We start from the raw sequence: 26529 nt of genomic DNA on the forward strand, positions 1-26529 counted from the left end.
CCAATGTCCTCTAGCACCAAGTCCAAGCAATGTGCAGCACAAGGACTCCATGTAATCGAAGGATGCCTCTGCATAAGCATTCTACCTGCAGATACATATGCAGCTGCGTTGTCCGTGATAATTTGGACAACATTCTCAACTCCAACTTCCCGAACCACACCATCCAACAGATTACACAAAGTCTCTGCATTTTTTATTTCATTTGAGGCATCAACAGACTTTATGAATACCATTGCACCATTTGAAGCCACCAAGAAGTTGAGAAGAGTCCTATTCCGTCCATCTGTCCATCCATCAGATAAAATGCTGCATCCTTTTCTCTTCCAATACCTTTTCTGATCATCAACCACACCTTCTGTATTTTTCACAGCTTTCTCTAGCAATGGCCCACTGAAGTCATGACCTGTTGGGGCCTTAAACCCCTTACCCGCCACTGTACATGCATTAACAAAACTTTCCCAATACACATTGTTTGCTGCATTGAAAGATAGATTATTGTAAAACCAAAAGTTTGAAGCTGCTATCCGTGCTTGTTCATGCTTCTCTCTATTCCATCCTGTACCTTCAAGTGAAGGTTGTGCACCTGGAACATTGTGTGGTACAAAAAAATTAGGGTCTGATCTAACAGGAGTGCCACTAGCCTCACCCTCATTGTCACCAAAAGATGAAAGTGACTGACGACCCCGACTGTGACCAATGGGACCCGAAGTGGACAATGTGGGATTCATTGCAGCTGCTATGGCTTCTCTTGTTTTTGCCTTTCTTCCTTATGCATATCATTCTCAGCAAGAATGGCCTTCATCTCTCTGATAATTTCAGGAGTTGATTTGGGGCATGCCTCCACACCATATCCAGGTATTTGTGCAAGGTGGTATTTTAATCTATTGATTCCACCAGTCATCCATCTTGTGCATTCGGTACAAGTGACCTCCCCCTTTTTGCTTCCTGCAATCCCATATTTCCAAGCTTTATCTCTTTGTCTTCCTGACCTTGGGGTTGCCCTTGGAGTTGAACTTGCCATTGCTGATTTAACATGAAAAAAAAAAATCAGCAGGGTTTTATGGAAAATCAACAAAAAAAATGACAATGAATCATTTGGGAAAAATAGCATTCAAAAACAAGAAAAAAAAAAGAGGAAATAACTTAGGAAAGAAAATAGAAAAAAATTTGGCAGCATATCCCCTTGTTTTTCAAGATTTTTTTCAGTTTCAAAACAATGAAATGATTCAAATGAAAAAAAAAAAGAAAGAGAAAAATCCTTACCTAGATCTCTCTTGCTGATTTTTCCTTCTTCCCTCTACTCCTCCAAACCCTTCTAACCTGCTCCAGCCAAAAAAAAACCAAAATGAAGTCAAAAAATAAAAAAAAAACGCGGTTTTAACCCTCACGGGCGCGTTTTTCTGGGCCCGTGAGTCCCTGTGAAAGACTCGCGAGTCCGAGCAAAAGACTCGCGCGAGTCTTTGCGAAAGACTCGCGAGTCTTTCGCCGGGACTCGCCTGGACTCGCCACGCGAGTCCTAGGCGAGTCGACTCGCGGTGCCAAAGGACTCGCGAGTCCGTGGCGAGTCCGAGGCGAGTTGGAGAGTTTTAAAACTATGCCAATATGAAACGGCTTTGGAAACACACATTGAATAAATTTGCTGAAAACACATCAAGTATGAACCAAACACGGAGCACACACATAAAAACACAGAGCATACACATGAATATATGCAAACACAAAATATACACACAAATACACATGTTGTTTGATCCCTTCTTTTTTTCCAAGCCAGAAAGTGGGCCTAACCCCAATCTTTCTCCTCATAATCCATTTTGATTCAGAAAGTGGGTCTAACCCCACTTTCTCGACCCACTTTCTCCTCATAATCCATTTTGAGCCAGAAAGTCGGTCTAACCCCACTTTCTGCCCATAATCCATTTTGAGCCCATAAAGTGGGCCTAACCCCATCCTTCTGCCCATAATCCATTTTGAGCCAAAAAGTGGGCCTAACCCCATCCTTCTGCCCATAATCCATTTTGAGCCAGAAAGTGTGCCTAACCCCATCCTTCTGCTCATAATCCATTTAGAGCTAGAAAGTGGGCCTAACCCATCTTGTTGCTCTAAGTATGCTCAAGTCTGCCTTGAATAGGAATGATATTCAACAAATTGCTTCCTTTCTCTTTTCAACGCCCTTGAGCCCTTTGGCTAGTTTGCATTAACTACCCTCTACCCCCTAGTCTAGCAGGAACGGTGCTCTGATACCATTTGTAATGCCCCCTTTTGGGATTGCCTCTAAATCTTGCATTTGTAAATATCAAAGTCTGCTAATATTCTCCCTTAATAATTCTGATATTAGATATTTCTCCCTTGATCCATTGACTTTCTTGTCTTCTTTCATCTTATGGATGATTCCTCCAATTCCCCCTTCTCAATTGAATTCATCTCTTCTTTATATCTTCAATTGTGGGAAGTTACACCTCTTCATAAGAAATGAGTCATCACTCTTAATTGCTGCCCTTTGAGAATAATAAATAATTCTACAAATTGATCTCCCTTGAATGCCCACCTCAAATGAGACCTTTTTATAACCTCCAATGTGAGGGAGAGTCACACCTCTTCACCATGTTTCCTCTTTGCAATGGTCACAACCTTCATAATTATCATCTTTTGAAAGAGACACAACCTTTCATTATTATTACCTTTTGAAAGAGTCATAACTCTTCATTATTTCTGCCTTTTTGAGAGAATCACTTCCTTATTTACTTTCCATTCCTTCTTCCATTTACCTTTCCTTAATTCCTATGCTCCATTCTTTTTCCCCTTCCCCCCTTGTCCTCTTTCAAATGAACTCTTCTCCCTTTTATATTTGAGGAAGTCCCAACTCTTCATAGCGTGCCTCTTGACTTTTCATTTTACTTAATTAACTTGTAATTATAGTAAATTATATTTTATTATTTATTTATTTATTTGTATTTTAATTTAATTATTATTATTTATTATTAAATTCTATTTCAGAAAAGGGACATCACATAGTCCTCTGAATTGAAGTTGCTGAAACATTACAAGATCAATTCCAAAGTTTGTTTTGAAGATTCCCTTCTATCATATAGGTGCTTTGTAAAATAATGACCTGGTAATGGGATCTCGGTTGCCATATACATGTCAGCTTATCCATTGAGGTGTTTGTGAGACATCTGATTAAATTTTTAAACCGAAACCTCCTATGTAACTCATGAAAAATGAATGATCATCTGTGCATGCAAAGCTCAGAAAAAAATGACCACCATAGGCTTGGAATGACAGGAAATTTAATGGAAAGCCTGTTGGTATATCTGATAACCATCCAAACATTCTTACAGGTTCAGGGGTTTTCATCGCATCTGCATTTTGAAATGTAAAAGTATACGTTCGAAAGTGAATCTATTCCATGAATTTTTGCTAATAGTTATGGACTGAAATTTGAGAGTAGACATCAGAAAATGGCCACTTAATGTTCTAGAGGAAAGGTCTTTTTCATAAAGGTAAGTGTGGTTGGTGATCTTTTAACAAGGATTGGCGACTCCCCTTGTGACAAATAAAGTGAATATTCCATACTGTTTTGCCTCAAAGCAATATTTTGAAGTGCACTGTTATAATATACTGCACAACATATTTATATCTTAAAACAGGTTGAATATAAACCATCTAGAGAAACTACTTCAATGAAATAAAGCATAATGATTCCTACTTGTCTAGTGAGAATCTAGATGAAGATGCTTATATGAAGTGGGACGTTTGCCTTGAATTGAAAACAGTATCGTTATTTTCAACCAACAGCAATTCTGTTTGTCTGTTTTTTTTGATATAATGTAGGTCTCATATTAAGGAGTCCCTTCCCTGCTAAAGCCCACTTAAATACTATAATGCTAAATGCTGCATATAACAGGGATACAGAAAAAGCCACCTCTATAGAAAAAGGAGACAAACTGAAAACAGGAACACCAAGACTGTAAAATACTGCATGAACTACCCCCTATATGAAAAATTAATTGCTCCAATAATCGATGTGTTCTTTATTCAATCAAAGAGCCGTTTAAATAGGCGATTACAAGCGGTGATGTTTCTAAAAAGAAACAAGTGCTTCTAAAAATAGAAGCCAAAAATAGAAAACTAAATAAAACAAAAATTACACTAATGATCATTAAAATACTAATTAAATAATACATTAAAATACTAATTAAATACTAATTAAATATTCTAATACCCTCCCTTAATGGTCATTCTATCAACGGACTACCCTACAGAAGACACTGCAGGTCTTTTGATCACAAACGGAAATAACACTTTGCTGCGGCGGATACCCTCCGTGGATCTGCAAAGTGTTAATGACCAAGAATACCAAAATCCATCCAACCTGATGTTGGGTAACCAAACTGAAACTTGAAACCACGATTTTGAGGAAAAATTGAAAAACCCTCCAAAACTGAAGATACAAATCATCATTTTTTGTGGAAAAAATGGTAAAAACCCTAAACATGACCAAAAGCTTTGAAACGATTTTTGAGGAAAAAATTGAACAAAACCCATAAACGTCGCGCGGTAAAACCCCAAACATCACACGGTAAAACACCAGTCATCATGCGGCAAGACATTAGAGATCATGTGGCAAAACAACAGACATCATTTGGTAAAACAACAAACCTCACGCTACAAAACAACAGACATCACGTGGTAATACAACAAACCTTACGCGGCGAAATAATAGACATCACGTGGTAAAACAACACTCCCTGATTTTTGAGGAAAAACCAAGCAAAACCCTCCCATGTTTTTTTGTGGAGAAAAATCAGAAACCCCACAATAATTTTTAAGGGAAAAATTATAAACCTCAGAAATAATTTTTAAGGAAAAAAAATTTATGAAAACTCTACCATGATTTTTTATGGCTAAAAATCAGAAAACCCAGAATTAAAAAAAAAAAAAAAAAAAAGCCCTAAAAATAATCTTTTGTGGTAAAAAATTATAAAACCGAACATAATTTTCCTTTTTTTAATAGAAAAACTATAAAAACCTGCCATGGAAAGAGAAACAAACAACCCACGTTGTGCAGGTTGGAAGGAACAGAGCTGCACTAAATTCTCACCCGCGCAGAAAAACGCGTTTGAACTAAAAACAACGCAGAAGAAAAACGCAGAGGTAACCATGATCGACACCCAATCCACAAAACTTGCAACCCGTTGGAAAAAACCATTGAAAATTGTGGGTCTGAAAAAAACGCGAAGTCAACCTGCGGGAGAATCGCGAAAAAAAGAAGTCACCCCAAATCGTGGTTACCTCCAATATGAGGTAAAACCTCTGCGTCGATCCAACACTGCAAACATTACAGACCCACAATTAAAAGACCCTATCACCACGGAACATATTCATGCTGTTCAATCCAAAGGATCCATCATCATTGTAGCCTCAAAATGGAGTTGTGGAAAGGAAATAGTTCGTGGAATTCCCTAACATAAGATCTAGGAATTAGGGAAACTCCTGTATAAGGTCAATGATATCATTATTCAGAATTAGGGATCTTGAGGAGGAAGTTTGTTATTTTATCTTCACTTCCATCTCTCACCTCTCAACTCCCACTCACTCTGAGTTTAACTGATCAATCGATTTTGTGTATCTTCATCATACAATTAGTTACCTTCATAAAATAGTAATATAATAATAAATTAGAAATAATGGATTGAAATTTGAAAGTGTCCTAAAATCTGTTTTCTTCTCAATGTTAACAATAAGAATTATATAAAATAATAAAAATATAATGATATGATAATAAATAATAATAATGTAATTTTCATAGATTTTTTGCTTTGTTCAATAGTTTGATAGAAATATAATGATGTAATAATTTTAAGGTTATATCAAGTCTCTAATGATCATTGTGCCATTAGATCATTACTAATTAAGGGATGTATACTTCAGGGGGAGTATGTTTAAGAACTTCATTGCTATATTCTTTTGTGGGAGATTTGTTTGGCATTTCTTGGCACTTGGATGTTTTTCACATCTAGTGTTTCCATCAATGCCAAAGGGGGAGATTGTTGGCCATTTGGAGGAATTGATAATGTGTTGCATTGATGTTTTGTCATTGATGGCAACACCAGCTGTTTTGGTTGCTTTACCGGTACCCTTCTGGTCCCGGTAGTTTGTTTGGTTTCTGGATTGGATTAGATCCGATATGCTCCGGTATGTTTGGGTTATGGAATTTGAAATTTGCAGTCGTTGCGTAGGATGCAGAGATGGCGGTAAAAAACATGTGCGGAAATCACACGAAATCTGTAGTCGCTCGAAAACCCTAGGCAGGCCAAAAAAAAACGTGACTCTGCAAAATCACGTGCCCTAAAATATTCCCTTCCCCAAAACTTCCAGACCTGCAAAAAACACTGACAAGAAACCCTCAACCTGCCAAAAAGAATTTCAACTAGAACAACAAATTTGAAAAATCCAACGCTCACCAATAAGATTTTTTTCATAAAAAAAATCATTTAAAAAATTTCTGGAATAAATTCCAGGTAGAAGGGCACGAAAAATTTCTTGAGGCTCGTTACCCGCTCTGATTCCATGAAAAATTAATTGCTCCAATAATCGATGTGTTTCTCCAATCAAAGAGCTGTTTAAATAGGTGATTACAAGCGGTGATGTTTCTAAAAAGAAACAATTGTTGCTAAAAATAGAAGCCAAAAGTAGAAAACTAAATAAAGCAAAAATTACACTAATGACCATTAAAATACTAATTAAATAATACTGTAAAATACTAATTAAATATTCTAATATGGGCATAGCTGTATCATAGAAAATACTTTAACATGCATTTACCCAATCAGATATCTAAATGCCAGAGAGGGAAACACAAAAACACACATCAATTTAGGGCATTTCAGACACCCCCACTAATCAAGACTAGCACTTGGAGGAGGTGATTTCCATCATTCATATGTACGACTATGGACTCAATTCTCCAGGCAACACTTCTGGACCTATCATATCATCCAACCCATGAAGTTTAATACCTTTTAGCAGCTCCACTTTCTCATTTCATGAAGACTCCTCTCATTGTCTAATTTTGGGATTGTATAACCGCTTGCAACCTCTGTGATCCCAATTGTGGTGTAATAACTCCAAGTGCTTTAACACTTTAAGTCTTTACATTATGCATCCAGAGATCTCATGTGCCCCATTAGAGCCAAACCATTAAGGTGCCTAGTGTCAACTTCTTGAGGCACTTCTTGCCTTTAAGCTCTTCATGCTTCCCCATGATGAGACTGAAACATTTCATCTGGTGCCTCATCTTCTTCCCTTTTTGTGTTGTTAAGCAACTCCTTTGAACCTGCCCTAATCTAGCTTTTGTTTGAATTTCGCCATTATTAATTTCTATGACCACACACTACCATTGCCCCAAAATATCATCAAGTCCTAGAACCACCTTTAGCACATTAACGTGCTTAATGTCAACTTCCCAAGGCACTTCTTTCCCTACTATTTTGTATGCTTGCTCATGAAGAGACTGCGATAATTCATCCGCCACTTCATTTTTCTCCCTTTCTGTATTGACGAGTGGCTCCTCCATACTTGCCCTAATCTTATTGTTTTCCACTGTCACTTTTAGCTTTTTTGTTTGAAATCCACCATTATTGATCACCATGAGCGTACACTATCATTGTCCCAAATACCATCATGTCCTAGAATCACCATTATCACCTTGAGGGTGCTAGGGGATTGGCAATTAAAGATTTTTTTTTAATCTATGATCAGATACTCTCGCATGTCGAAGAGGTTCCCTAGCTAACCTCCCCTGCCTCCCCACTGTCCCTCATCATCCTAAGCTATTACACAATTCCAGAGGAAGGAAACATAGACAAGATGACAACAACAAGAGCACTACCTTCCATTTAACAAGTATCTTGTTTTTTGCTTGTACCAATCACAAAATAGAGCATGGAGGGGATGCTATAAATTGTATACTTCATTTGTGCAAGGAGTCTTTTTACCAAGCTGAAGAGATAATCTACCCTGCCTCTTTTATACCTCAATCTCATAAGTACCTTTTCAATCTTCTAAACATGTTATTAAGAGTGAAGTTGATGAAGAACAATGTAACTTGGATTGCCCCAATCATTAACATTATTTATCAACTTATTAGTATTTAAATTTTAATATTATTTTAATTTATATTTACTTATTTTGTTCTGGTTTTGCATTTTTAAATAAGATTTAAAATAGAGTAGTCGGATATGTCCACATTCCCTCCATAGGCATGTGTACTACAATATTCGATACGAATATATGTGTGATACGACACAGATACATGTTGGATACCATACCCATATGTGCCCAAAAAACATTGGTTTTCCAGTGGTGCCGGATATTGTGTGATTTCAAAAAATCCAACGTGAATCTTTCTAAAATTAATTTAAAAAAACTTAAATTGTGCCAAAAAAAACTATAAACAAAACCTACATCAACCAACGATGAGAAACAAAATGTTTTTCTATTTCATGAAACCATTTTTTCTAGGTGTTCTTCCAACACAACTAAACCTTTTTTTTACGTTTTCATTTTTATAGATTTTAAAATAATCATTATTTAAAATTTTTATATTTATATTATTTTGTTTAAATGCTGGAGATTTAAAAAATCGAAAAATTTATTTTTTAAATATAAATAAAATTTATTAATATATGTATATAATTGTTAATTATTTACTAACTTATTAATATTTAAATTTACGTTTACTTATTTTGTGACAGTTTTTTAATTTTCAACTCAGATTTTAAAAAATTAAATGCAAAATGGATTTCTTTTCAAAGTTTAAATAATAAATTATTATTGTTTATAAAAAATTTATATCTAAATTTTAACTTTTTGATATATTTAGATATTTATTTATTTATTTCAATTTAAATTTTACTTTATTTATTTTATTTTCAACTTTTATAATTATTTATGTAGCAATTATGTGTCTATATTGTTTTTATGAATTTGGTATCGAGCTGTATCCATATTAGGGATTTTAGAAAATGGCCATATTTGTATCCGATACTATATCCATATCTATATCCGTATTTATATTGGTATTTATGTCCATGCAACTCTGATTTATAAAAATGAAGTGATAATGAATCTCTTTTTAAAGTTTAGATTATTATTGTTTATTAAACTCTATATTTAAATTTTTAAATTTTTTACGCTAGAGGCGTAACTGAAGTGGCAGCATGGGGTGGAGTGGAATGTGAGCATGTTAACAAAAACAATTTACAAAACAAATATGAAATTACGAATATATGTTAAATTATAACTATTTTTAAGGGTAAAAAAAGAAAGTCAGTTTTACTCAAGGATATATATACATATATTGTTTTTGAGGATTATTTTAAAGACACTCATTTTTTTATACATTATAAATAAATAAGATTTATCAATTAAATTGTATTCATTCTGTGATATATAAATGTTATGAAATTAATGTGACTACTATAAACTAAAAAATAATATAATTAAATTGCTCATACGTATGTGGCTAATTTAATTTATAATATAATTTTAGAAAAAAAGACTATCAAATGGTGTATGCAATGTTTAAATTTGAACTATTTATACATTTAATTGTTTGTAATGTAATATAGATTGATTGATAAATTTTGATAAATAATTTTTCAGGATGCCCCGCCAAGTTTAAATTTTAAAAATGAAGAACAACAAATTAAACATTGAAGAGAATATGCTCGAAATTACATGAGATAATGACATAAACAAATGAATGATGCACAAAGAGAGGAAGCAAGAAATCACCTAAATCAAAATGATAGAGAAAGGCGTGTTAAATGTAGGGTAGAATGACATAATCCATAGGACCAATACTACTACAAAAGGGTATGAAAGTAAAAGATTATCGTTCAAGATATGAATGACAGCATAGAGGATCACCACATGTGCATGGATTAATATGGCTAGAGGAAGCACCAAACATAGAGATGCACATCCAACAATTGATGATAAGAACAGATTTTTTATTGCATCTAGTAGTTAAGGAAGAGTTTGATAATAATGTTCATCTATTTGCAACAAATGATAATATACATAACCATAATAGGCAAAAAATGTATTTATTAAAAAGACCTATAGCCCATAGCATTGCAACTAAAGAAGGTAGTACTAATCCAGTAGGAGGTCAAAATGATGAATTGGATGTTGAGTTATTAATTTCTAAGGATGCAAGGGTCATGTTAACCTCTAATTTGTGGATAAAGTAGCTCTTGTGAATAGAGTTTTAGGATACATTTGAAATATCATATATAAACCTGGAAGTGCCCCACTGGATCCATCAACATATGTTATGGTTGAATTTGATAATTACTATGGAGTTCCATTTGAAGATGCATCTCCAAATTTATTTCCAATTTCATCAATACAAAGGGGGTGCACATATCAATTGCCCTTACAATTAGCTTGGGCACTAACAATCCACAAATCCCAATAACCAACTCTTTTCTTAGGATGGACTTAGAATCTCACTACCATTTTCATATTAATGTTTTGAAAAAATGGAAACAAGGGAACAATTCACCAAAAGGAAAGCTGAGGAAGAAAGATTCAAATCTATGGAAACATTGTAATTTTATGTAATGTATACATTATTGGATATAACTCTTCTATTAAAATTTAATTACTTAACCTGAAATTAAATTTTTGGTTTAATATGAAATGTCAAATTCATTATCTTTTAATATGTTGATAAATTTTTGGTTTAATATGAAATGTCAAATTCATTATCTTTTAATATGTTGATTGTGCATTTGAAAAATATGAAATGCTTCAATAATTTTTAAAAGATGGAATTCCTATTGTACATTTGAATCAATATGATAGGCATCATGATTTGTGAAGGATAATAATACTTTATTTAAATACAAAAAAAATGATAAATTAATACCTAACATGCCACATTGCAAATGCTACTAGCATAGATATCTTAAATAGATCTATCTAAAAGACGTTGAGAGATATCAGTCTCAAGGCGCCTATCTATTCTCAAAAGCAATTTCAACATAGGCGCCTGGAGATTGATATCTCTCGGCATATATATATATATATATATATATATATATATAAGATATCAATGCTAGTAATATATTTAGATTTTTTTTAATTTATATTTAAATTTTGAAATTTTAGTATATTTAGGTTTTTTTAATCTATATATATAAATTGTAAATTTTTTAATATATTTAGATTTTTTTCTTTTTTAATATATATTTTAATTTTACTTAATTTTAGTTTTTATTTAAATGATATTATTGTTAATTTAAATATACGTCCTAATTTGTATTTTTTTTTGTATATTGTAAATTGTTAAATCAATTTATAATTGTTTATTTTGCAATTATGCGTTTATATTGTTTTCAAAGTAATGAAAATCTCTTATAATAACTTAGAAAATTGTTTGCAGACATATTGTTTCCACAGTCTGTAAATTTAGGCAAAGTTTCTAGAAAATTGTGTTAAATATATGTTTACGTGTTTTTCATGAATGTTGTATCTAGCTGTATCCATATTAGGGATTTTTAAAAATGTCCGTATTTGTATCTATATCCATATCGGTGTCTATGTAACTTTAAACATGATAAGTACCTTTTTAATCTTCTAAACATGTTGTTAAGAGTGAAGTTCATGAAGAATAGTGTAACCTAGATTGCTCCAATGGTTAACATCATTGCTTTCAATAGAGGAATCATTATTACGAAACCATGTTTTGCTGTCTATAGCAATGCGAGACAGACATCTTTTCAAATTTTCTTTATCCACCTTAATATTTCTTCTAAGATCCCTCTAAGTATCTAGTTGGGGCAAAATTTTCTTTTTTACTGCTTGCCTCACAGTTTTGAAGTCTCCTTCTATCTCAACTCTCCTAAAACCTGCCACATAGGCTGCTTGAATGCCTGCTAAGAATGCTTGCCAATCTGCTGCATTGTTGGTTTTCTTACCAAATGTTTTTTGAACCAGCCACCAGCATAACTCCAACTGAATTGTAAATAATATATCTTGCCCTAGCATGCGCTTTTTGCCTTTAGATGCACTATTAAAAATTTTTTTTTTTTTGATTATTAACCATTATCCATGAATAGGAGAATATGCTTGCCTGTTATATACTATCTTTTCCATGTAAATTGCCATGAATATGATATTATAAAGAAATGATGTATGTTCTCATTGCTAATATGGGAATGAATTACAATTCTATTGTTAGGAGAAAGCTTTTGTAACATTACTTCAAGGATTAAGTTTGATATATTTATATCTTAAACAAGTTCAATGAAAGTCATCTAGAGATTCTGCTTCCATGTAATATAGCATTGGATTGCCACTTGTGTAATGACAGCTTAAATGAAGATGTTTATATAGAGATAATGCATTTCGTTGTCGTCAGCCAACAGTGGATCCAACTGCCTGTTATAGTTTTATCTTTTCCATTCAAATCACTGTGAATATGATATTTAAAATTGGTCATATTTGTTCTCATTACTAATATGGAAATGAATTACAATCCTATAGGTAAGAGAAAGCTGATGTGGTATTATTTCACGAATCTAGGTTTTATACTGCTAATGGAAACCTGATGCAAAGCTCTACATTCTCAGGGCATTTAGATTTGTCACTGCTGTTCTATAGAAGTGCTGATTAGTGTAATTACATAAATATATAATACCAGTATTGGCTTTAAGCATATTAAAAACACGAATAGGACAGATTACACTGACATTATCTCCAAGATTTTGGTCATTGGGAAGACCTAAGATTTCTTTTCTCATCCAGAAATTGTTGGTTTTTCCCCTTAATTTAAATACTTTAAATTTTAATGCATATCAGGGGAAAAGAAGTGGATTTTTTTATACTTTTCTTATAAATTTGAAAATCTTACTAGATATAATTGCTGCTGATGATTGAGTGAAATTTCAATTTAGTAATTCGATAGTGACTTGCCAAAAGCATAAGGAAATGACATCAGTCCTGGAAGCTTTTCGACTTCGTCTCCAAAGTATGTTTTTTTCCCCTTTCACAGGCATATACTAATTTCATTCTTTTGCATGAATTCAGAGACAAATATGAATTGGAGTTGGATTTCAAAAGGTTCTGGGAGGAATTTCGCTCCTCCAATTCCGAGAAGGTGGGGGGTATTTTAATATAAATTGGACTTGCTAAGTTGTAAAATTCAAAAACATATTCTATTAATAAAATGATTGCTTACAATGCAAGATGGGGGTATATTGATTTCATAATTGAATTTTTTCAGGAAAAGGAAGAGGCGTTGAATATGGCGGTAGTGGTTTTTTGCAAACTAGCCAAAGAAAATGTGAATCCAGCCCAACTACTTACCAAGTAGGTCATATCTGTTTTATGTCATCTCATCATTACCGGTCCTGTGGATTATGGGAATCTGACTTGTTTTAGTAGGATGACTGGCTGGTATGAAGTGAATCTTTTTTAACATGCAATGAATGTAGGATATAGAAATAGTAGAATTAATAGGCTTAATGTGACTCTTGCTGCAAACCTTGCAACTGTTAATTATTTAATATATAATTATATTCATTCAATGATCTGTTTTCAAAAATTTATCATGTCATATCATGTGTTATCGTCTTGACGCATTTAGAGATGACTAAGAACATTTGGGATGTTGGAATTGGTGAAAAGTTATGTACCACGGTGGATATATTTGAGTTATTTTGGAGAAACATATTGACGCTAATATTATCAATATAGTAATATTTATTAAAGTATTTTATTAGTTGTTAATGGTCATTTAGTGTAATATTAGTTCATTTATGTTAGAATGGATTGTTTCTATTTTTTGCTTTAGTTTTCGATTGTTCCAATGGAAACATCGTCTTCTTATTGCCTATATGTACTTCATCATTTCATTAATCAACTATGCAATTACCATTACATGGTATCAAGGCGGTGTTGTGACGTTTTCACACATCACCCCATTGCAAATGGGGACCCCCTTCTTTTTAGGCCCTCCCGGTTTTTGGGCTTGCGTTTTTGTGGTCTTTTTGCAGCAGTCTCGTCAATCTCTCTGCTTTGCAAGTGTTTGGGGATCATATTGGTCAAGTCTGCCTTTCGTTTGAGCAAATTCGACCAAGTCTGGGACTCGTTTTGTGAATTTTAGGGTTTTTTGCCTTCTGTCCTAGATTTTAGGGGTTTTTGTTAGGGTTTTGGGAAAATTGAACATATAACTGGAATCAGGACCCTTCAAGGAACCTCCCGAGCCAAAACGGAGCAACTTTCTATTTTTAGAAAGTTCCTATTTTTTAGGGATTTTACTGGGTCCCGGATTGGTCTAATTTTGCCAAAAATCAAACTTACTATTTTTAGTAAGTTCAATTTTTAGTAAGTTTCTATTTTTAGTAAGTGCTTTTTTGACCTATTTTGCCCAAACCTTGACATTTTGAAACACTTAATATTTGGAAAAATCTATTTTTGGCATGTTCTTCACAGGAAAACACTGAAAGCTGAATATCTTTGAAGACTGAACGTTCCTGATGACCATTTCTAAATCCGGAAGAGTCACAAGGGAGACAATTTGGGTCAAAAAATGGTTAAGTTTGGAACTCCTATTCTAGAAGAGGAAAGCATGCAAAATCATCCAAGTCCAAAAAATTCACATCAATCCACCAATGTCATCCTGATCCGAAAATGGCCTGAAATTTGACTAAGTCTGGAAATTTGGAAGATCTTCCAAAATCCAGAATTTGCATTATGATTCCTATGGACCTGAAACCACTCTCAAACATCTTGACAATATATATGAAATATAACTTAAAGTATAAGTGGCATCTTCAATATGTGAACGTGGTGAAAATGCGCCCAAGATTGGGCTGGGGCGCTGAATTGAAGATGCCATTCACAAGTGCAATAATCCACCTCTCCATGGATAGAGCCAAAATGCGCCCAAGTCAGGGCTGGGGCGCTAAAACCAAGAATGAATTCACAAGTGCAATAATCCACCTCTCCATGGACAGAGCCAAAATGCGCCCAAGTCAGGGCTGGGGCGCTAAAACCAAGAATGAATTCACAAGTGCAATAATCCACCTCTCCATGGACAGAGCCAAAATGCGTCCAGGTTTGGGCTGGGGCACTGAATCCAAGAAGTCATTCACAGAGAGAAAATTCATGAATCTTTGGCGTGGTAAAAAAATTTCGTCCAAGCAAAGAATTTAAAATTTTGCCTAAGGTACGGAATCCAAGGAGTCAAGGAGGAATAAAAAGAAGAATTCCCCTCGGGCGAATTTTCAGTTATGCTATTTTTAGACATCAAATCCTGGCCAAATATGGAAATTTTTATAGATTCAGAATCGGGGTGAAATTCTTCATCCAATGAACCTGGCTCCTAAATTTTAGGAGGATCCCTAAAAATAGGGATGTTGAAAAGGAGACATGGACAATTCACAAAACAATGAATTCCTTCCTTCAGGACAGAATTCCAAGAAAGGTGAAAAATTGGCTAAGTAATGGAAATTCCTTCCTTCAGGACATAATTCCAAGAAAGGTGAAAAATTGACTAAGTGCTGGAAATTCCTTCCTTCATGACAGAGTTCCTGAAAAAGGTGAAAATTTGGCTAAGTGTTGGAAATTCCTTCCTTCACGACGAAATTCTTGGAAATGTGAAAATTTGGCTAAGTGTTGGAAATTCCTTCCTTCAGGACAGAATTCCAGGAAAGATGAAAATTTGGCTAAGTATTGGAAATTCCTTTCTTCGGGACAAAATTCCAAGCAAGGAAGAAATACACCCAAGGATGAATTGAACATAAAATTTCCAAGGCAAGGAAGGAATCAGGGATGAACTGAACAAGAAATTTCCCCTCCAGGGAAAAATTTGAAAAATCCATTCTCGGGCATCAAATCACATCCAAATTTCAAAAGTCTTATAGATTTGGATTCGTAGGAGATTTTTCTCTCTCCTGGACCGTGGAACCCTAGTTTGGAAATTTTCCTAAAAAATAGGAAATGTGTAGAATTGATGAAAAACCTTCTTCAAGCAAGGAAAGTTGAGGAGACTTCAAGAAAATTCTTCCTGAATCGAATTTTCCCTCTCCAACAATTCCAGATGTGTAGGAGCGGATATACGACGGCGGGTCCAGTTGCATGGCGAGGATCTATTGAACACGTGGTAGTAGAGTGGCGCATTCATTACCGGAATATTTGACCAAATGGCGACCCGGTCATTGCATGTTGAATTTTTGGCAGATTCCTTTTGCATGCAGTCGCAGCATGTGGAAATGATGGATCATTTATGACATAATGGGGTGATTTTTGCATGGATTAATATTCAACGCATGTTGGGCGAATTTGAAGGAGGTGGTGCATTTAATGCGCAATGGATGCTATTTTGGGTACTTTTGAATTAGTTGTATATGGGCATGATGGGTTATTAATTGGAGATTCCCACCTTGTTGCATCATGTGTGGAGAATCTTTTGGGCAAACCCTAATTAGGGTTTTACATGTAGCCAGGGCTTGAGGCCTATATAAGGGGTGACCCCCCCTCATTTGTAGAGGGGGGGCTTTGTATGAAATTGTTGCGATAAGTTTTTGAGAAAATAATAGTGAAACATTGTTCTCTGATGGTGTCCACTTCAATTATTTTTTCAAAGCTTGCATGGTTTCACCTTCCTCACTTAGATTAGAAGTAGTATAGTGCTTTGATTTCAATGGAGAATGTAATGGTGTTTGATGAATTTCCATGGTTCATACTTTTTGCATCTTGCTGATTGTAAGTTGTAGTGTAAAGTTAGCCTGAACCCCTTAAATTTGTGCTAAGTTCGATTGTAGATGGTTGTTTGGTTTGCGCCGTTTTGGGTATTCAAATGTACTTTCTCGATTTGAAAATCCTCTAGCATCCCCAGAAGATTGCACCGGTTCTTGCGGAGTTGTAGTTGATCTTGGTGAAGCAGAGCTTGGTTCGTTTGGAATTTGTCCACCAAAGCAGCAACTGTTGATATCATAGCCCTTAGGAATAGATTTAGATCCTTCTAAACCCTTTCCCTTTTACTTTCAGTTCATTTTAGTCCATTCGAAGCAATAGCATCGCAGAATTGCCATATCCGATGATGGAGTTCCAGCCACAGCAAAGAAGTGAAAGAACGATGCACACGTAAGGCCCCTTGGATTACCAGCAATCACATCAGCCAACTAAGTCACGTCCACGCATTGAAGGAACCTTGGAGTCGATTGTTTGAACTTCTTGCAATCTTAGCATACAATCGCACTTTGATCAAGAGAGAGTGAAGTGACCGTTAGGCAACTTTATTCTGTGTTAGACACGGTCATAAAAAACACGTCAACAGGCGGGTTCATCAAAAATCTTTTCAGTTTTTAGATTTTTAATAATTCGTGAAAAAAAATTCTTTTTAGTTTTTTCACGGGCAAGGTCATCAAAAATCTTTTCAGTTTTTAGGTTTTAGCAATTCGTGAAAAAAAAATTCTGTTTTAGTTTTTTCATGGGCAGGTTTATCAAAACTCTTTTTAGTTTTTAGGTTTTAGTAATTCGTGAAAAAAAATTCTTTTTAGTTTTTTTCACATAAAAAATCTAAAATTTTTTGAGGGCATCATCTTTGGTCCGAACTTCGTGGTCATGTCTAGGGTTTTGCCATTCTTGGCGGTTTGAATAAACCTCACGGCACGACCATCGTTCGTGAAGGTTTCTACACATGATTTCTTGAGGAGAAAGTCGCGTTTTTTTTTTATCTTAGCACGCGACAGGTATTTGTAGGCCATCGCGAAAGTTCTTTTTGTGCCTAGGGATCTGTGTCGCCCGTTTCTTTGATCTGATTTTACATTAGAAGCTTTTGCTTCGTTTTTTGTGCCTTCACAAGGTTGACTCGCTTTGACCTTAGTATTTGTGATGGTGTCTTTGACCAACATTATGATTGGAAGTTCAACGACCGTAATTACAACATGCGGAAACAGTGTATGCTTACAATATTTTAGTATTGGTGCCTTGATCAAATTGTTTTGGGTAAGATTGCTCGTCCCTCAATGACAGGAAAAGACTAGGGCAAGTTTGATGAGTGCAACTAGGAAGCGGTGATGCTCATCAAATTATCAATCACTGATGATTAGCTGCCTAAAGTGCCGTCTAGCAAGACAGTTGCAGAGATCTAGATTCATTTGAAGGATCTCCATGAAACCTCAGATAAAAGCCGAGCGTTCTTTCTAAATAACATGTTTTCTATGATGATGGATGATAAGATGTCTCTGCAGGAGCATCTTACAAAGATCAAGGATATACGTGATCGACTGGAGGCTATTGGTCGCAAAATGGAGGAAGAAGACTTGGTGGTGATCACACTCAAGAGTCTGCCTTGATCCTATGAGCATTTTATCTAGACGCTCAATATCACTTCCACTAGTGTTGATCTAAAGTTTCCTGATCTCTGCAATAAGCTTCTACAACAGGATTGGTGGAAACAACAGTTTGGAAGGAGCACTAGCACATCCTCCAGTGAACACGCATTCACTGCCAAAGCCTTGGACAAGGGCAAAGGCAAGTCTTTCTAGTAGAAAGGACAAGGCAAACCTCAGGAGAATCCCAAGAAGAATATTCAATGTAACTAATGTCACAAGTATGGTCATATGAAGAAAGATTGCAAGAAATGATTGGTGGCTCAGTAGAAGGCCCATATTGCAGAGCATATTGAGCAAATCAAGTCTACCTTTTATGCTTTTATGGCCAAAAGACCAGTAGACCATGTTAAATCATTTGGCTGGTACATCGATTTTGGAGCTTCTAGAGACTTCACTCATCGACGACACTAGTTCACAAAATACATGCCATTCAAAGGTTCTGCGATTGTTGGAGGAGAAGAGTATATTGTTGTTAGCAAGGGCAACGCTCAAATTACATCTGGAGGGAGAAATTTAATATTTCTCAATGTATACTATGTTCCAGGCATGGAACTGAACCTTCTCTTTGTTAGTCATATTATGCACCATTCTCTGAAGATGGATGTTGTCTTCAGTACCCACAAGTGTAGCATTTTTGACAAGGAGACTCATGTTGGACTTGATGATCATGGTCTTTACAAACTTGTTGACACTAGTGATTCTTAGGAGCATGCTATGGCAACAAAGAGTTCATCCATCAGCACACTTTTGCATCAACAATATGGGCACCTGAATGTTCACTATCTCTCTCAGTTGGGTTGGGAGGGTCTAGTTGTTGGGTTACTTGAGATTCAGTCATAGTCATGGTGTTTGTGGAGCTCACCAGGCTGGTAAGCAACATTGGAATCCTTTCTCAAATGGTGACACTTGGAGAGCCTCAAAGGTTTTACAAGTGGTATGTGTAGATGTCTGTGGGCCGATGAACACTGCATCAATCATGGGTGCAATGTTTTTTTGGTTATTTGTCGACGACTTTAATAGAAAAATGTGGGTATCTTTTCTTAAGAACAAGTCAGATGTGTTTCTTGAATTTCAAAAAGTTTAAGGCCTTAGTTGAAAACGAGTCAAGATGTCCCATCAAAACTCTTTGGTCAGATAATGGGGGGGGGGGGAATTTGTTCTATTGATTTGTCCAACTTCTGTGCACACCACGACATTAAGCGGCAACTTACCACACACTGCACTCTTTACCAGATTGGTGTTGTTGAGCAAAGAAATCGCACAATCACCGAAATGCCCCGTTCTATGTTGGAACATAAAAATGTTCCTAAGAAATTTTGGGCTGAAGCTATCTATACTGCACTGTACCTTCTGAACTGGTCTCCCACATAGGTTGTTAAGAAGATGACCTGAGAGGAAGCCCAAAATCAGCCACTTGAAAGTTTTTGGCTCTATTGCTTATGTTTGGATTCTAGATGCAAAGAGATCAAAATTGGATTCCAAGAGTCAAATATTGATGTTCATGGGCTACAGTGATAACCACAAAGCTTATCGGCTGATCAATGTAGTTACCGATCATCTCATTTTCAGTCGAGATGTTGTGTTTGATGAAGAAGGGGGGCCTTTTCAGCCCACTTCTCATGTTTTGAGTCTTGAAGATCAACCTTTGAAGGCTAAGGATTTGGGTGTTTGACTTCCCTTAGCTCCACTTGAAGGGAGGGATTCTGGTGATTTTGAACCATAGAATGTTGAATCTCCTAGGCAGGATCTTGTTCCACCAGATTTTCCTTAGGAAAACCTGGATTAGCATCCCTATGAATTTCTTCTAGACACTCCCACTCATCCCGATCCTCCAACGTTAAATACAGGTGCTTCTCCTCGTCGACCTAAATGGTGGGAAAAGACCATTGGTGTTGTTTGTGATGATGAACTTGTTGAGGGGAGATCTTCTAGAGGCTAGAGCAAAAAGAGCATAGTGAATTTTGCTCTCATGGCAAATCTTTAGAGTATTTATGAGCCTCAGATGTATTCCGAAGCAAAAGGAATACCTGAACGGGAAAAGGCTATGGAAGCTGAGTATCATAGTCTTCAGAAGAACAACACCTCAGTTCTGTTAGATCTTCCACCCCAGAAGAAACTTGTTGGCTGTAAATGGGTCTACAAAGTGAAGTACAAAGCTAATGGGTCTTAGGTAACTCTTGATAAGTACAAAGCTCAGTTGGTGGCTAAGGGCTTCTTGCATGAAGAAGGCATTGACTATGAGGAGACTTTTGCTCCTACAACAAAAGTGATCACCATCCGGTTGGTTCTGGCTATTGTAGCATAGTGTGGTCGGAAAGTCCATCAAACGGATGTCAAGAGTGCCTTCCTCAATGGTGAGTTGCATGAAGAAGTCTATATGACGCAACCTCCAAGTTTCAAGGTTGCTAGTAAAGAACACTAGGTATGTAGACTGATGAAAGCACTCTATGGCCTCAAACAGGCTCCTCGAGCATGGCACATCAAAATTGATAAGTACTTGGTTGATCAAGGCTTTCAGAGGAGTCCTTTTGATTCCAATCTATATGTCAAGACTACTGGTGGTGATATCCTTCATCTTGTCATCTATGTTGATGACTTGATCATTACTGGTAGTATAGCACATTTGATTGAGCATATCAAACAAAATCTGTGCCAATCCTTTGACATGACAGACTTGGGACTTTTGCATTATTGTCTCGGTGTAGAGGTTTGGTAGACTAGTAGTAGTATCTTTATGTGAGTCGAAATATGCCAAGAGTTTGCTAGATAAGTTTCGAATGGATGATTGCAAACCTTCATCTACACCTATGGAGAAAGGACTAAAACTATCAGCCAAATCGGATTCACTTGTGGTGAATGAATCAACGTTCAGGCAACTAGTTGGCAGCCTCTTCTATCTCACTATCACTAGACTTGACCTAAGTTATGTTGTGAAGCGTGTGTTGAGAAATGTGAAGGGCACTCCTGACTTTGGCATTCTGTATAGTAGAAGCAAAGATCCTCGACTGATTGGTTTTACAGACTCAAATTGGGTAGGTTTAGTTGATGACAAGAAGTCTACTATTGGGTATGTCTTTAGTCTTGGCATGAGTGCAGTCACATGAACCAGTAAGAAGCAGGAGGCGGTAGCTCTTACCTCGACAGAAGCAAAATATCGGGGAATTGTAAAAGCAGTAAGTGGGGTAGTTTGGCTTCGAAGGATGCTTTTTGACATGCAAATGTCTCAAGCAGGTCTTTCTCCCTTGTTCTATGGCAATCAAGGGGTGCTGAAACTTGCCAAGAATCCAGTCTTCCATGAGTGCACCAAACATGTTGAGCTTCATTGTCATTTCATCCGATAGCTTGTAGAAGATGGATCAGTATAGTTGTAGTATGTTCCAATTGAGGACCAGATTGCAGACATCCTCACCAAGTCTCTGAGCCTGGACTAGTTTGTAAAATTTAGGGGGCAACAGTTGGAAAGGTTGCCATTGCACCAAAAGATTGACCTATTAATGCTTGATACAACCGCGTGACACATAGAATCCACGGGAGGTGGTTAAGCCATGTCGCAAACCCGTTGCTTGCACTGCACAACACAAGGAGACCAAGGGTGCACACCTTGCAACAATCCCCCCTCCCCCCTAGCGCAAGTGGGGGGTTTGAACCCGTGACCAAGCTTTGATACCACTTGTTGGAAACACGGTTGCCGTTGCACCAAAAGATTGACCTATTAATGCCCGATACAACCGTGTGACACATAGAATCCACGGGAGGTGGTTAAGCCATGTCGCAAACCTGTTGCTTGCGCTGCACAACACAAGGAGACCAAGGGCGCACACCTTGCAACAGCAACTTGGTGTAGTTGATAGGATGACCATTAAGGGAGGGTATTAAAGTATTTAATTAGTTGTTAATGGTCATTTAGTGTAATATTAGTTTGTTTTTGTTTGAATAGATTGTTTCTATTTTCTGATTTAGTTTTCGATTGTTCCTAATGGAAACATCGTCTTGTAATTGCCTATATGTACTTCGTCATTTCATTAATCAATTATGCAATTACCATTACAATATTTCTGGATCATGACCATGCAACATTTTTTGTCATCAACATTTTGTATCATACTCCATGATCTATCATCAGGATGAGTTAAAGCCAGAGAAGTATCCTGATGATGGATCATGGAGTATGATCCAAAATGTTGATGATAAAAAATGTTACACAGTCAAAATCCTGTCATATTACTATACTGATATCATGGATTGTAGAAATGTTGATGATGGACTATGGAGTATGATCCTAAATGTTGATAAAAAATGTTACACAGTAAAACTCCAGAAATGTTACTATATCGATATCATGGACAGTAGAAATTTTATGTCCTTGAGTTCATAATTTGTTGAAATATAAGAAAAAAATGTTCTCTTCACAGACTTCCTATCTTCTTGAGGAAAATGTTATAGATTCACTAGAAGATGAAAATCTTGCTCTTTTTATTATATCAAGTGATTTGAAAGTACAAGTCTGAGTTTCTAAATTTGTTCTGTTGACAATGTCCAGGCTAATTGATGCTCATCTTTTCTCATTTGTCGTTGGGAAAGCCTTGGTGGTTGATATTGGGAAATTGAAGAATACAGATCATAAAGGATCTCTTGATAAAGGAGGTGTGCTAAAATATTTTACAGAAGTATTGGAGGTAAGTCCCACAGTAATTGATGATAACTTTATTTTGTCATTAATTCTAATGACAATCAAATATTGATATTTGTAATGGACAATAACATTTGCAGGATGGCAGCAGTATTGGCTCAAGCTTCTTGTATGCTTTAGAAAACCTTGTTTCTCCTGTAAGTATTCATATGTTCATGCAAAAGGTTTACAGGAGAATTGCACTGCATGTAGTCTGCTCTTCCCATGGTTTAAATATCAGGCCAAAAGGAAACAAAAAGATACATATAGGGGTTGAAAGGGATCAAAGTATAACATGGGATGCACCATTGCATTAAATAAAGTGAATCAAAAAATAAAAAGCTGTGTATTAAGATGCAAAACTGACATTGGAAACATTAAAAGGCTTACTCTGGCTTATGTGGCAGGTGGCCTTCTTTTAAAAAAAAAAAAAAAAATTCTTACAATTTGCTTTTACATGTATATTGGTAGTGACATGTAACTTAAGATGTACTTATTTAAAATAGAATCCTTAGTTGTATTTGTGTCTGCAAGGATGCAGATACATAGTGTATGGTAATTCTAATTTCTGACTGACTGCTTAATCTCTGATGCAGCCTATTGATGTACAACCTCTGCTAGATTCTGGGGTACTTTGCTGCCTCATTCAATTACTGCATGTACTGCTGACTCCTACTGACCGTGTATCACAGGATTCCGAAACAAAAGCAGAATTGATGGTATTTCCCAGCAGAGTTTATGATGGTGACATTAGACAAGTGCAAAGGATTGAGGTCTCTTATCTAATTTATTTCACCTGTTTATCATTTATGTTTACCTAGAAGCCTTAACCATAGCCATGATTTGTTTCCTGTTTTTCATAAGTAAGCACAAGGTTTTGTTTTGCTGTTTAAAGTGTTACTTTTCAGTCTAATATACTGGGGATGGACGTGTAAGCTTCTATGTGCTGGTTACATGTTGAATTGCTTCTGACAGCAATAACAAAAATATAGATAGCATTTGCTTTTGTAGACTATATATAGAAATATAAAATCTAAGTCCTTGAACTGTTGTTAAGTATACTGAATTTGAATTTTTAGAGACATTGCATCAAATAGAATGTTTTGTTGACTGTATATGGAATCACAGAATTGTGTCATTGTGCCCCTCATCAAGTTGTGATAAAAAGATGTAATTATTTCTATATTTCTTTAGTTTCTTTGATGGCAACAAATTTCCCAAATTTTGGGCATGGTGGGGGACATGGAATATTTATGTACAGTTACACAAACAAGTAGAAGAAAAAGTTAAGTGTAATGATTTAAGAAAAGACCTTGCTGCATGAATCGTGATAAAATCTGCTAAAAAAGACCAATCTGCACTTGAGAGAATTGAGCATTCTTCCAAGGACCTAAACAACATATCCTTCCATCAACTATGATTAATCACCAATGAAAGAAACATAGTTTGATCTGACCAGCTCCATTAACATTATGATTTCTGCAATTATATCACTTGCGGTTTCCCATATAATGCGTGAAATTGGAAAAAGGGTACTCACTACAATTCCTCTAGGATTCTTCTAAGTCTGCCATAAAAAAGATCCTTTTGCAAAAGGGGGGTAGTTTTTCTACACTACTGGTAATTCCCTTTACTGGGAATCTTCACACTAGTTTCAGGGCATGGAAGAAATATAAAGAAGATTCGAAACATGATCATTAATACAAATGACAAACAAATCTTATTTATGTACATGAATTGCGAATCCCCATGCTCAAATAGGAATTTTTTCTTTCTATAAATTTTTATGTTACTTAATGAAATTGAATAATAATATGATAATGTCCTTTAAACTCCCTAGGGTAGGACAACCTCAAATGTATAAAATTATGACAACACAAAGGCACACATCGTAGGGGCATAGGGTAAACTTGCAAAAGACAATGCGAGGCATATGTTGCACCCCTGTCCTTGTACCCCTCAAACATTGGAGTATGACTCTAGTGCTTCCAAAGGACAAGAACACATTCACATAAAACTCTGGCATAATTTTAATTGTTGAATTTATTATCCATATGCATTTTAAATCCACTGTTCCATGGGGATGCGTCCCCCCCAAAATACTCCACGTCCCCTGTACGGACATTTCCGATACTTGGGGACTTGGGGGAAATGTCCCCCCCACAGCACCACCACCTCCGCTGGGGATGCCGCCGTGTTGCTTGCCATATGGCACATGCTACTACATATGGATTGCAACCTTTAACTTTGTGAAAACTAGTTTGCCTTTCATGGTGCACTTGCATAGATGTTATACTGCAGATTTTGCCTTGAAGATTTCGATTCACCTCAATTTGTATATCAATGCCACCCCCCACCATCACTCTGCTGCTGTCCCTCCACTGTCCTCTCACTGTCCCCAAATTTAGGCCATTGGTTCCGCCGTGCCCAAAACTCATCCCCGCATCCCCACGTCTCCCTATCAAGAAACTCCGTGGAACAATGATACTAACAAATCCAAGGGAAATGAAGTTGCACTCTTAGGCAATAAGACTGCCTCTTTGCTTCTTTCCTTGCCAACTGTTAAGTTCTTCCAAAATTCTGTGATCAAAATAGAAGAGATGGAGATATGATCTGAAAGTTGTATTTTATTTGCTATAGCGTGTTTTAAAGATGCACCACACTTATCAATTTCGGTGTGTACATCCTCCTCAATGTAAGCATGCTATATAAGTGGATGAGGGGTTACGTAGTGAAGAGATATGTCTTCCCACGTGGGAAGACACATCTCTTCCCTACGTACCTCTCACCACAGTATATAAACTAGTCACCGTTTACTTACCCGATCGGAAGGAGTGCGACTTGTTTGAGAATTGCTTTACCACCCGATACCATGAACGGTGTAATTGTTGGTCAGACACGATAAGTTAACTTTGGTTTTATTTATCATTAGTTAACATTTAACATATTAGTATATGTAATCAAATTAATATATATATATATATATATATATATATATATATATATATCGTAAGCATGAAATAGTACAACCGACGTTACAAAATTAACACTCCCTCTTAACTAGGGAGGACACATTTCATGTTAGAGAAAACATCACAATTCATCCATTGATTGTGAAGAGAGGAGATATCACACCATAGTGATATTCAAAGATATGGTTCAACAATGAATATCAAGTCTCATGATACTCACCATAACTCATAGTTATCAAGTAAGGTATGTGCACTGGCATCAAGTCACATGATGCCTACCATACTGATAATGATTTCATGGCATGCCCACAAATGTTATGTTCACCATGAAGATCTCTATCATAATTATGGTTTATTTAATGATATCAACCAACAGATATCTACCATAATGTCTCAGAGATATATATGCTATCATGACATGTCCACAGATATCAAGTCACATGATATCCATCAAGATAGTTAAATTGAT

At 36.0% G+C, this 26529-nt stretch overlaps 1 protein-coding gene across 2 annotated transcripts in view; it reads left to right on the forward strand.

Moving 5' to 3' along the window:
• LOC131038529 (protein SPIRRIG) overlaps window positions 1-26529 on the forward strand; it is a 91351-nt gene that overhangs the window by 19344 nt on the left and 45478 nt on the right. For both annotated transcript variants that reach the window (XM_057970982.2, XM_057970983.2), the window contains exons 3-7: window positions 13105-13174; window positions 13301-13386; window positions 22960-23095; window positions 23190-23246; window positions 23685-23861. In XM_057970982.2, coding sequence (XP_057826965.2) covers window positions 13105-13174; window positions 13301-13386; window positions 22960-23095; window positions 23190-23246; window positions 23685-23861 — 526 coding nt within the window. The remainder of the gene's footprint in view (window positions 1-13104; window positions 13175-13300; window positions 13387-22959; window positions 23096-23189; window positions 23247-23684; window positions 23862-26529) is intronic.

Source organism: Cryptomeria japonica, chromosome 10, assembly GCF_030272615.1.
Source record: "Cryptomeria japonica chromosome 10, Sugi_1.0, whole genome shotgun sequence".
Lineage (NCBI taxonomy): Eukaryota > Viridiplantae > Streptophyta > Pinopsida > Cupressales > Cupressaceae > Cryptomeria > Cryptomeria japonica.